The 12,771-nt window shown below is 45.1% G+C and overlaps 2 protein-coding genes across 2 annotated transcripts; both read left to right on the top strand.

Moving 5' to 3' along the window:
* Window positions 1–421: 421 nt before the first annotated feature.
* On the top strand, window positions 422–5,080 carry lyve1b (lymphatic vessel endothelial hyaluronic receptor 1b). Its single transcript, XM_030790576.1, has 5 exons — window positions 422–527; window positions 2,368–2,542; window positions 3,042–3,181; window positions 4,594–4,678; window positions 4,909–5,080. Exons 1-5 carry the CDS (start codon window positions 422–424, stop codon window positions 5,078–5,080), a joined length of 678 nt encoding a protein of 225 aa, XP_030646436.1.
* A 703-nt stretch (window positions 5,081–5,783) lies between these two features.
* On the top strand, window positions 5,784–12,145 carry rnf141 (ring finger protein 141). The gene is made up of 6 exons (XM_030790657.1): window positions 5,784–5,863; window positions 6,807–6,999; window positions 7,320–7,428; window positions 7,608–7,789; window positions 11,396–11,503; window positions 11,875–12,145. The coding sequence occupies exons 2-6, from the start codon at window positions 6,863–6,865 to the stop codon at window positions 12,023–12,025; spliced, it is 687 nt and encodes a 228-aa protein (XP_030646517.1). The 5' UTR covers window positions 5,784–5,863; window positions 6,807–6,862; the 3' UTR covers window positions 12,026–12,145.
* Window positions 12,146–12,771: the final 626 nt, after the last annotated feature.

The following is a 12,771-nucleotide window of genomic DNA, read 5'->3' as shown; positions in this document are numbered from 1 at the left end:
CCATCAGATATCTCCCCTAGTGTAGCACTCATGACCGATTCTCCTTCTCCTCCATAACAGACAGAGAAACTCAAACCCTTCCTATTTGGATATATTATTCAAAGCAAGTTACCGAAGTAAAACAAGTTCCACTGACCTAGTTCACCATTTTCTGAGATCAGATGTGATCACATGACCCTGTTCAATTTCAGCTGTAGACAAATACAAAATAAAAAATAAATAAAGAGCTACGAATCATCAGGAGCTATAAATATGATTTTGAGGAACATTTATATAACACTGATTACTCCCAGTAAGAGCATTCTGTACATGCATAATCTTTGCATATAACTTTTTGTATATATAGATGCACCTGATTACCCATATTATTTATCCCGTGGTGTGAGGACTGTGGTGTATGTACAGGCATTTACGTCAAAAAATGCTTAAAGTCACACGGTTACAGCAGCCCTGCTGTTATGGCTTCACAGCTGATAAACAAAACATTCCCAGAGGCTCCGTCAAAACAGACAAGTCACCCATGCCTGGTGCCCCGCCCATCCCACACGCGCTCTGAGTGAAATGTTTTGGAACCTATGTGTTCACGTTGAGACAATAACATCCGCAGAGCTGCGAAATAAAAAATGTGATACTCTGAAAGACTTCCTTTTGTTTACGCATAGTTTTCCCCCCTTGTGGATTAAACACAGAGAGTGGTTCCCTCTGCCTGTGTGAGCCTGCGACTTGTCACTGTGTCTGTTTTTGTCTTTGTTATGTCAGCACGGCATCTCGTTTGTCACTTTTGCTGAACTTTTGCTTCGGTCCAGACAACCACCGGCCGTCTTGTGGGAGAGGGATGAACTCTGAGTACGATGACATGACTAGGATATCCTTCTGAAAGCGCACTGGAGAGAATGCGGCCGAGCAACTCCAACCGCAAGAACAGCTTGGCTAATTACCGTTATTGGACACGCAGACATGTTGAAACAATTTTTTTTTTTTTTTTTACAGACGCACGGTGAATTAGATATTTCGACACATTGCAGAGGTCAGATCAGTTACAGAATGTTGCCAATTTGAAACAGCTGAGTTTGAACACGTCAAACACTCGCGGGGTATTTTCAAGTGTCCCGTGTCATTCAGTGAATACAGATGAAGTGGGAGATTTTGTACAGCCAAGTTCTGAATCGATGACCTTTGAACGGAATGCGCATGAAAGAATAGCTTTGCATTGCTGCAGGAAGCTGAATAGAAAAGGGCTTTCCTGAGGTGAAATAGCTATGAAAGAGAACAGATGAATGCCAGGAGGAGGTGGGAGGGGGGGGGGGGATAAGGAAGAGGTGGCACCCAAAATGAGAACATATACAGGGTCATTTCCACCAATAGTAAAAGGATCCATGGTCACAAAAAGTACATATCTGTTCCTGAAGTGTTGACTTGACAGGAAAAGTTCCTAATTCCACTGACTCCCAAAGTATTTCAACTTGTATTCATTTCAAATATACATGGTCATTGGGTAACATAAACAATTGCCACATCTTTATAGATTCAGCGTGGACAATAGTTTCAGTGGTGCTGTTGCTCCTGTCAGGACATCCTTAATGGGTATAATGTATATCAACCAATGCTGTCTACACATGAGGGATCAAAGGTCATCAAAAACATTCAGGACCCTGCAAATCTGCCTCAAAAAAACAAGAGACAATGGTCATGGAAAGATGTGGCAGAAAAAACAAAATATAACATATTGTATCCTTCATTACACATTATGTCATGACAACTTGCACTGAATAACTTATGAGATGTGAAGGTACATCAGGTTTACACTGTGCAGTTTTCATTCGGAGTCCCTGTGCTTTGCCCTCCGGGTTAACTGCCCTCGTAGGGAAGGTCTTCTCCCAGAGTATCCTCAGCTTCCTCTTCTCATTTCCTATAGGCCGTTTTGTGCACCGAAATGGGATAATGTATGCAAAATATTACCCTCTGCCACTGGTTCTTTGGCCAGATCCTCTTTTCTGGACATCCCTCATCTCGTCCCTCATATGAGCTGCTGCTGCAAAGATGATCAGAGTTTGGTCTGCCTTGGTCTGTCTTCTCTCCCTAGCCATTTGCGTACAATGTCTTGACCTCGGTCGACTAAAAGGTAGGTAATTCAAACTTAAATGTTTTTTTTATTTGTTTTAATGGATGGTAAATATCAAAAATTACATGACCCATCCCTAAAAACATCCATTTTCCACATTTTTGTAAATATCCTATTTTGTGCTACTGCTCGATTTCGGTGTGCTTTAGGACAAGATCTTAAATAATCACAAATACTTAAGTTTAGACGATGTCATTGCAATTATTTGCTCATGATTTTTTTTTCTTTTTTTCTGCCATTTTCAGTTTTTCCGGAAAATGGCAGAATATCTGGAGTGTTTATGGTCTATCTTGAGAGTAAACCTCAGGTATACAGTTTTAATGCTTCTGTGGCCAGAGAAGCGTGTCAGTCTCTCAATGTCAACATAGCCACCAAAGGACAAGTGGAGACAGCTCAGAAAAATGGTCTTCAGACCTGCAGGTACACTATTCTACAACAACACATACAATCACTGTTTCCACAACTACTTTTGAATGACAAGATCAGTCTAGCATTTGATGGTACTCACAAGACCAGTCATGACCAAAGCAGATGTTCTATTTACACTCTAGTTCACACTGATAAGATTTTTATACAAAATGGTCTCTTTGTCCAATAAGTATCTAAACCTGGCGTATTGGAACAGAGGAAATATGATATGAGAGGCTGAGAAAATGGACATTGAACTCCTTGGATGAAATGTGCAAAAGAAGGATAAATACAGCAATTCTTCTCAAACATGTTCAGTTTTAAAGGTGGAATTCATACTATTAAATTACAGCAGGGTGGAGATTGAAATTTTAATTGTTGAGTTTTCATTTGAGGTCATGAGCTGATACAGTTAACAGACTGTGTTGCCACTGTATGAATCTGACTTAGTTTGCAATGACGGGAGGTATATTTTGCAGTTTGCGGTGACAGAGGTTTTCTTGCACTGCAGGTATGGGTGGGTTGCAGAGAATTTTGCAGTTGTTCCCCGGACAGTCAGAAGTGAAAGGTGTGGTCAGAACAAGCTAGGGGTCATAACATGGCAAGCTGAGCCCAGCAAAGCTTTTGAAGTTTTTTGCTTCAATGCTACAGGTAGAATATGATTCTTTGCATTCTTTTCATGAATATGATGTGTGTGTGTGTGTGTATGTACAGAATACACAAACCAAGTAATAAAGCATGTGTAATGATGATTACTCACTAGTTAAAGCTCTGTTACACGACATGAACTAGAACAAACAAAGAACACAGTCACAGAAGGAAAAAGAAACATGACGGTGTTTAAAGCATGGAAGGATATTCAGATAACTGAGGAATTTGAGAACAAAAACAAGTAGCAGAAAAGATGTTCTTTGTTTGTGAGAGTTAACTTACACATCGCCTGATGAGATTTGATAAAGTGTAATTATCTATTTAAGCTTTATTAAACCATGTAAAAATAGCTGAAAATACGATATCATTTACAGTGATAACCTAGCAAAGATACACACAACAAAAATGAAATAGCAGTAATCACATGCAGTGGAAACAAAAACCTAAAACAGTAAACATTAGAGCACGAAATGACGACTTAAGGACAATTCATTGGTCCAATATTTGGAGTCATCAGCAAGCACTGGAAATAATTCATTCCTGAATTCTTTGAGAAAGTATTATTTGTAAATTCAAAATACTCAAAAGAGTGTTCCACTCACGTGCAGAACAATACTGAGAGTCATGGCGCTGAGAAAAATGTGAACTTGGAAAATTTTGTAATATATAATCAGAGGATGAATAATTATTTTTAATTAGTAACCTTAGACCCTGCACACACGCGAAGGTTACGCAGAATTTTGAGTTTTGCTAAATGGTGTCATGCTAATATATCGGCCCTATAGGAACATTTTGATAAACTCTCTCTTTTGTACCACAGATCTGGCAAAACAGATAGAAACTACAAGTTCCAGTGTCCTTTCAACCAAACCAAGTGGGAAATCAGTCTCTACGGAACCTCCACGAGAGACGGCTGTCTCACCACTTCTTTTATCAACTATGTCTTTCAGACTCCCTCTCTCTCCTTCTACACCCACACCGTTCATGTCCACTGTTTTAAATCCTTTCTCTACAGTGGTCTCTTCTTCTTTATCAACCTCCGTTGCTAGTTTGTACTCCACCCAAAGCAGTGATATTCTGTCTAGCACTAGCACTCTGTCTTTGACCTCTACATACACATCCACCTCCACCTTCACCTCTACCTCTACTTCCACCTCCACACAGTCATCTCTCTCCACTTCACCTCCCCAAACCATGTCTCTTTACACAGGCAATCCTGTCCAGCCACAGACAGTCAGCTCTCTGGAATCTTCCTCTAAAGGTTGAGTTTCTTTAAGCTAATATCAGTTTGTGCTAATATCAATTTTAGTTATGGTAGTTATGAGGTATTACTTAGTTTGTGTATGCCACATATGACTTGACAAAATTGCTTTCATTTACAATTTTTTTTCCCTTATTGTTTTGTATTTTAGCAGTGCTAACAGCACTAATCATTTCTGCTAGTGTGGTACTCCTGTTAGCAGCAGGAGCGGCAGGAGCAATATGGTATTACAAAATGTAAGCTTACAAAACTTGCTCTAAAGTTTTCATTGTAAGTTCATTTCTTGACAATAACTTATTGAAATCCATCAGTCATTGATAACATTAAACTCAATCATTAACTGTAACACTTCATTGTAACATCATAGATATTCTCATGATACATCCGCTCAGTAAATTCAGCTGCACTTAACCCATAGCCTGACACCGGTGACTGAGTATTCTTTATTATCTTTCTCTCTGACCAGAAGAGGACGTAGTTTTCCACTGTGGACCAGGATACGAAATAAGGAGATAATTGAAACTGAGATGTGGAGGCACTTTAGTAAAAGACATCAAAACTCTCAGCAGCGCTCCAGAGAAGACGACACCAAGTCTTACGATGACATCACCGTCCAGATGGATCTTGACACAGACTGATCTGAAAACTAGCTCTTACATGCGAACATTGCACAATGCAGTTTTGGAAAGACGTGTGAATGGAAAACATTAGCAATGTGATGATGTAGTTAAAGACAATAAAAATCAATTCTCCTTTATTTGAATTAAATATCTATGTTTAATTGAGACCCACTTTTGATTTATGAACTTTGTTTTTTGATTATTCTGCAAAATGTTCTGATTCATCAAGTTTTCCTATTCTATTTGTCATCCTGTCATACATATTTGGGGGTTTTTTTAACAGTCTTCAAGGGATCATTGGCTTAAAATCTCTCTCTCTCTCACATGTATATTTGCCTGTTTTAGTTTGACCATTGACTAGACAGCCCATGCACTCGGTTTTAACTAAATCTGACTTTATCTTATTGCGCTCTTGAGATTTTCTGTTCAAAACTACAGTTTGGTGTAGTTTCGTGAGTAAAGATGAACTCAAATTATCTAAATTAAAACGAAAAGAAATACTTAGCTGAACAGAAAGTATTTGGTGACCTGCATAAGTGTTTTTCTGTCTTTTTTTTTTTGTTTTGTTTTGTTGAGGAGAGATTTTAGAAGCCCTTTTAACTTGTGTCTACACAGCGGGCATAAAAATAATTAGACGGTATATAGCCTCCAACAGGCCAGCCTCCCAAACACGATGACGTCATCATTAGGCGTCGAGGTGAGCTAATAAGGTAAATAACTGTATACATCCGTCTTGTCAGGCGCAACAGCATCAACCGACTTTACCCTCAATATTCGTTTAAAAAATACAGATGCCGATAGGTAGGAATTTTGTGGATTTATTAAAATCTATGCCCTTTCTGCATTTAGGCACTATGTTCTTTCCTGTGTGTTTGGCGTCCTGTCATAGCTGTCGACGTTAGGGCAGTCAGAGTGCAATACTTTTCAACAGAAACAACTGTCTAGGACGTAACCCGTGATAAAGTTGTTTTATTATTTGTTGTTTGTTATTTGATCAGTTTTCTACGTACTGGGCAAGGCCTCGCGCACACCGCCCTTTATCTGACAACCTGAGTTACACCCAGCAATTAGCCAGCCGCATAGCACGATGGTGTTTCTGACTTATACGTAAAATTGAAGGAAAAAAAATCATGAGAAATCCATGAGAAGAAGCTACAGCCACATGACTGTAGTCACGTCGTGACAGTTTGTCTTATCGACAGGATACATTTTGAAAGGACTTTTACGCTTATATAATAATACAAGAACAAGTTTGTTGAAACTGGAAAAATCGTGAAGTAAAACGGCGAATAGTACTTTATTAGCCTTGTATAAACGCATTTTACTCTCTAATTATTATTTTTTATCTACTCTTTAGCCATGGTTGCACTACTGACTAAGTTGTTAATAATTTCCATGCATATGCATTTAGACAGTGTGAATCGGACTCATTTTGATGTGGCTAGAGTACTTCACGCTCCAAGGTAGTGATATCATTTAGTTTATGCACGTGATATAAGAGAGGTAAAAGATCATATTTGCAGTGACAGGGGCCCGTGGTGGACGGTGGCACAGGTACTACAAATGTCACAGTTGTAGCAAGTTACCCTGTCGCATTTTTATATAGCACTATTGTTATGAAGAATAATCAGTTTTCCACTAATGTGAAGGGCACGTTGATAAACAACCTATGGGACAAAAGAATTACACTTCACTCCGTGGAACCACAGAAGTTATGCGATGACTGTGTCGATCTTTGTTCTAGGGAGATTTGCGCTGAATGTAGTCTAGTATTCACACGGTGCCGTTCTCAACGCCGAGATGGGCCAGCAACTTACTGGCCAAGCTGTGATGCACAAACTGCCCGAGAAGGTGGTCAAACATGCCGGGCTAGTGCGAGACAGCGGCTACCTTACCTACGATGAGTTCCTGGGTCGGGTGGCAGAACTCAATGACGTGTAAGAGGAATTATAGATTCATGCCTTGGTAGAACAGTGCTTTGAGTCCCAGAAGGTCAATGAACTTGTGTGCATTACTAGCCTAATTTAGGCCCAGTTTGAGAAATCAAACATACTTTGAAATTTCATTCCATTAACGATCATGGTATGTATGAATCAGATGTTGGTAACGATCCTCTCACATAGAGGTATTTGTAATGTAACTTATTAGTTACATTACAGTATAAGTAGCTTGTTATTGGTTTATCTGGAGTGTGGTTTTATCAGATAAGAGAAGATTAGTGTGATGTTTAAATATGTGTTAATGTTGTCACCAACAGCACTGCAAAACTGGCTGCTGGTCAGCCGAAACATCTCCTGTTTGAAGTCCAGCCTGGATCAGACACATCTGCACTTTGGAAAGTAGCTGTGCGAATAGTCTGTACTAAGGTAGGATCAAATGTACAAGATAACTTGCTGCTTTTCCTAATGGGCTAAACAGAAGCATGACATGCATGCTATAGAACCATGGTATAGGTGTCTGTAATGCACATGACTTGGTGTGTCCGTATCCATGGTGACTTAAGGTTGATTTGGAGATGGAATGTTGCTTTTCTCTGTACTGACAGATTAATAAAGAGGACGGAATGGTGGAGGCCTCGCGGATTATGAACCTGTACCAGTTCATCCAGCTCTATAAAGACGTTACGAGCCAGGCCGCAGAAGTACTGGCAGCAGAAGCTGGCGCTGAGGGCCCGTCGGGACAGCTCTCCTCAGCAGAATCCTGCCAGGCCAGCATGTGGATGGGCAGGTATTAAAACAGTCAACCTGTCCCCCAGTGGCGACAAACACTGATTACGGACTAAACAATCATAAATTCATATGGTTGAATTGTATACCGGTCTAGATGAACTATCCATCCATCCATCCATCCATTTTCTTCCGCTTATCCGGGACCGGGTCGCGGTGGCAGCAGGCTGAGGAGGGTCGCCCAGACATCCCTTTCCCCGGCTACATCCACCAGCTCCTCCTGGGGGATCCCAAGGCGTTCCCAGGCCAGCCGAGATATATATTTCTCCCAACGTGTCCTAGGTCTTCCCCGGGGTCTCCTCCCAGTTGGTCGCGCCCGGAACACCTCCATAGGGAGGCGCCCAGGAGGCATCCTGACGAGATGCCCGAACCACCTCAACTGACTCCTTTCAATGCGGAGGAGCAGCGGCTCTACTCCAAGCTCCTCCCGGGTGTCCGAGCTCCTCACCCTATCCCTAAGGGTGCGCCCAGCCACCCTGCGGAGGAAGCTCATTTCCGCCGCTTGTATCCGCGATCTCATTCTTTCGGTCACTACCCAGAGTTCGTGACCATAGGTGAGGGTTGGAACAAAGATCGACTGGTAAATTGAGAGCCTTGCCTTCTGACTCAGCTCCTTCTTCACCACGACGGTCCGGTACAATGACCGCATGACTGCCGCCGCCGCCCCGATCCGTCTGTCGATCTCCCGCTCCATTTTACCCTCACTCGTGAACAAGACCCCAAGATACTTGAACTCCTCCACCTGAGGCAGGAACTCAGTCCCAACTCGGAGGGGGCAAGCCACCTTTTTCCGGCATAGGACCATGGCCTCGGACTTGGAGGTGCTGATCCTCATCCCGACCGCTTCACACTCGGCTGCAAACCGCCCCAATGTGTGCTGGAGGTCACAGTTTGATGAGGCCAACAGAACCACATCATCTGCAAAAAGCAGAGATGCAATCCTAAGGCCACCGTACTGGACACCCTCCTCACCCCGACTGCGCCTTGAGATCCTGTCCATGAAAATTAAGAACAAGATCGGAGACAAGGTACAGCCCTGGCGGAGTCCAACACTCACCGGGAATGAGCTTGACTTTGTGCCGAGAATACGGACACAGCTCTCACTGCGGCTGTACAGGGACCGAATGGCTCGCAGCAGCGAACCCGGCACCCCATACTCCCGCAGTACCCCCCACAGGACACCCCGGGGGACACGATCGTAAGCCTTCTCCAGGTCCACAAAACACATGTAGACTGGATTGGCAAATTCCCATGATCCCTCCAGTATCCGTGCGAGGGTGAACAGCTGGTCCGTTGTTCCACGGCCAGGACGGAATCCACATTGTTCCTCCTGTATCCGAGGTTCGACAATCGGCCGCAGTCTCCTTTCCAATACCCTAGAGTAGGCTTTCCCAGGGAGGCTGAGTAGTGTGATACCCCGATAGTTGGAGCACACTCTCCGGTCCCCTTTTTTAAAAATGGGGACCACCACCCCCGTCTGCCACTCCACAGGCACTGTCCCTGACTCCCACGCGACGTTGAAGAGGCGTGTCAGCCATGACAGCCCAACAACATCCAAAGCCTTCAGCATTTCAGGGCGGATCTCATCCACCCCTGGCGCCTTGCCACTGTGGAGTTTTCTAACTGCCTCAGTGACCTCTGCCAGAGAGATGGGTGACGACCCTCCTGATTCTTCTGGCCCTGCCTCCTCTATGGAGGGCGTGTCAGTCGGATTTAGGAGCTCCTCAAAGTGTTCCTTCCACCGTCCGACCACATCCTCAGTTGAGGTCAGGACCTCCCCGTCCCTGCTGAGAACAGCCTGGACGAGGCCCTGCCTGCCCTTCCTGAGTCGCCTGACGGTTTGCCAGAACCTCTTTGAGGCCAACCGAAAGTCCTTTTCCATGGCCTCCCCAAACTCCTCCCATACCCGAGTTTTTGCTTCCATGACAGCCGTTGCTGCTGCCCTTTTGGCATGCCGGTACCCCTCAGCCAATTCCGGAGTCCCCCGTGCTAGCCAAGCCCGGAAGGCCTCCTTCTTCAGCCTGACGGCTTCCCTCACCGGTGGCGTCCACCACCGGGTCCTTGGGTTGCCGCCACGACAGGCACCAACGACCGTCTGGCCACAGCTCAATGCTGCCGCTTCAACAATGGAGGCTCTGAACAGGGTCCATTCAGACTCCATGTCCCCAGCCTCCCTCGGGATCAGGGAGAAGCTCCGCCGGAGGTGTGAGTTAAAGATCTTCCGCACAGGGTCCTCAGCCAGCCGTTCCCAGTTCACCCTCACTATGCGCTTGGGTTTACCAGGTCTGTCTGGCAGCCTCCCCCGCCATCTGATCCAACTCACCACCAGGTGGTGATCAGTTGACAGCTCTGCCCCTCTCTTCACCCGAGTGTCCAGCACATACGGCCGCAGGTCTGATGAGACAACTACAAAGTCGATCATCGACCGTTGGCCTAAGGAGCTCTGGTACCAGGTACACTTATGAGCTACCTTATGCTCGAACATGGTGTTCGTTATGGACAATCCATGACTCGCACAGAAGTCCAATAACAAAGCACCGCTCGGGTTCAGATCAGGTAGGCCGTTCCTCCCAATCACTCCCCTCCAAGTCTCTCCATCATTGCCAACGTGAGCATTGAAGTCTCCCAGTAGAACTACAGAGTCCCCAGATGGTGTCTTCACTAGGACACTTTCCAGTGTATCTAGGAAGGCTGGGTACTCTGAGCTGCCGTTCGGCGCGTACGCCGTCACGACAGTCAGAGATTTCCCCCCTGCAACCCGAAGGCGCAGTGAGGCAACCCTTTCGTTCACCGGGACAAACTCCACCACGGCGGCGCTCAGTCGGGGGCTAACAAGTAACCCCACACCTGCCCGCCGCCTCTCGCCCCAGGCAACTCCAGAGAAGGACAGAGTCCAGCCCCCATCCAGGAGTTTGGTTCCAGAGCCAAGACTGTGCGTAGAAGTGAGCCCAACTATATCTAGTTGGTATCGCTCCACCTCCCGCACAAGTTCCGGCTCCTTCCCCCCCAGAGAGGTGACATTCCACGTACCAAAAGCCAGTTTCTGCACCGTAAGTCCAGTCCGCTGGGGCCCTCGCCCCATCCTGCCACCCGTGTGGCATCGCACCCGGCCCCTATTTCTCCCCTCGCAGGTGGTGGGCCCACGAGAGGGCAGCCCCACGTTGCTCGTTCGGGCTGAGCCCGGCCGGACCCCGTGGCAGGTCCAGCCACCAGGCGCTCGCCGACGAGCTCCCCTCCCAGGCCTGGCTCCAGGAGGTGGCCCCGGTCTCCCTATTCCGGGCGAGGTGCCTGTTTCTTCGTGTGTGCTGTTCATAAGGGCTCTTCTGAATCGCTTTTTGTCTGGCCCCTCACCTGGGACCTCTCTGCCTTGGGTGACCCTACCAGGAGCTTAATGCTCCAGGCAGCACAGCTCCCAGGATCACAGGGACTCACAAACCCCTCCACCACGATAAGGTTGCGATTCCAGGAGGGGTCTAGATGAACTAGTAGGAGTTAAATGCAAAACATAAGGGTAAATACATGTTCTCAATCTGATATGAGTCCAAAAAGAGGGTGTTGGTATAGGATTACTGAGGTCTGATTATGTCTACGGTTTGCTCTCTAATAGAGTCAAGCAACTGACGGATGAAGAGGAATGCTGTATCTGTATGGATGGCAAGGCTGATCTCATTCTGCCCTGTGCACACAGCTTCTGTCAGAAATGTATTGACAAGTGGTAAGAACACTTCTATAAAGTCTGAACTAGCTGTCAAGCCCTAGCAGTTGCCCCAGATGGCTGACCAGCCTCTGTCTAGATAAATGATCACAGTTTCTGTTTCAGTTGGGTAAGGGCTGCTAGTTGTGTGGTAACAGGATAAGAAGTTGAAGTATCTCCAAAAAGACATGGATAGCAATGAAAAAATTTGACTTTAGTCAAACATACTTGCTTAACTTAACCATTGTGTCACGAATCACATCATAGAGGCATGTTTCTCCAGTTCTGGGGCGTGTTGGAGAATTTTTTTTCCCCTTTGTTCGATATGTTCCAAGAGAGCTAACAACGTCTTGTTAAAACAGGCTTGTCATTGTTTTAATTGTTTGAAACAGGAGCGGTCAAAACCGAAACTGCCCAATTTGCCGCCTTCAAGTGACTGCTGCCAATGAATCGTGGGTCATGTCTGACGCCCCTACAGAGGAGGACATAGCAGGTTACATTCTCAATCTAGCTGACGAGGCGGGTTACCCTCACAGACCTTAAAGCTGAAACACTCTGCCACTCTCTTCCATCTTCATCAAACCCCCCTCCTTCCATGTGTAAATATCCATTTATATGTCAAAGATCCATCGACATAGATTATATTCTTAACTGGAGGCAATAACCACTGAATGCCCCCCCCCCCCGGACACACACACACACACCCCCAGTCCATTTTCTTTGTAAAGATGTTTTCTACCTATGGTGTTTTCAGACTGTGAATCTTATATTTAAACATCGTAGGATACACTTTGCGCAAACCTCTTACACTGTTTTTCTTAATTAAGTTATTGCACTGTACTTATGTAAGCTTTGGGGGGGGAGGGGTCTGGGATCTCACCTGCTTACTTTTGGGTGAGAAGACAAATAGCTGAGAGTTTGATGACTGACTTGGTGTTGTATTTGCACACGTTCACTTTATTAGTCATCAGCATTTTCTCTGAGGCCTTGGCTCGTGATATCTGGACATTGTAGAGGCTTGAGCACGAAGGAATCAAAACTGCAATCACACAAAGTACACCTGTGTCATCCATAAGGCACACTGATTACCACGCTGTACGTGACAGCAGTACAAAACGTCTGTAATGCTCTATGTGGAATGGAGATATGGAATTGGATGTTGGAGTTGCTCGCAAAACCCCTCTGACTTATTCACAGTTCATTGCAGGAGGCATTCACTCTCCGTTCTAAAATGTGTGCCCTAATGTGCTAAATATTTAACACTGTAAAAAAAATATCAATAGGTATTT

The sequence above is a fragment of the Chanos chanos genome, chromosome 13, assembly GCF_902362185.1.
Source record: "Chanos chanos chromosome 13, fChaCha1.1, whole genome shotgun sequence".
Classification (NCBI taxonomy): domain Eukaryota; kingdom Metazoa; phylum Chordata; class Actinopteri; order Gonorynchiformes; family Chanidae; genus Chanos; species Chanos chanos.
Note: the sequence above shows the minus strand (reverse complement) of the source record. Positions and strands in the feature narration are given on the sequence as shown.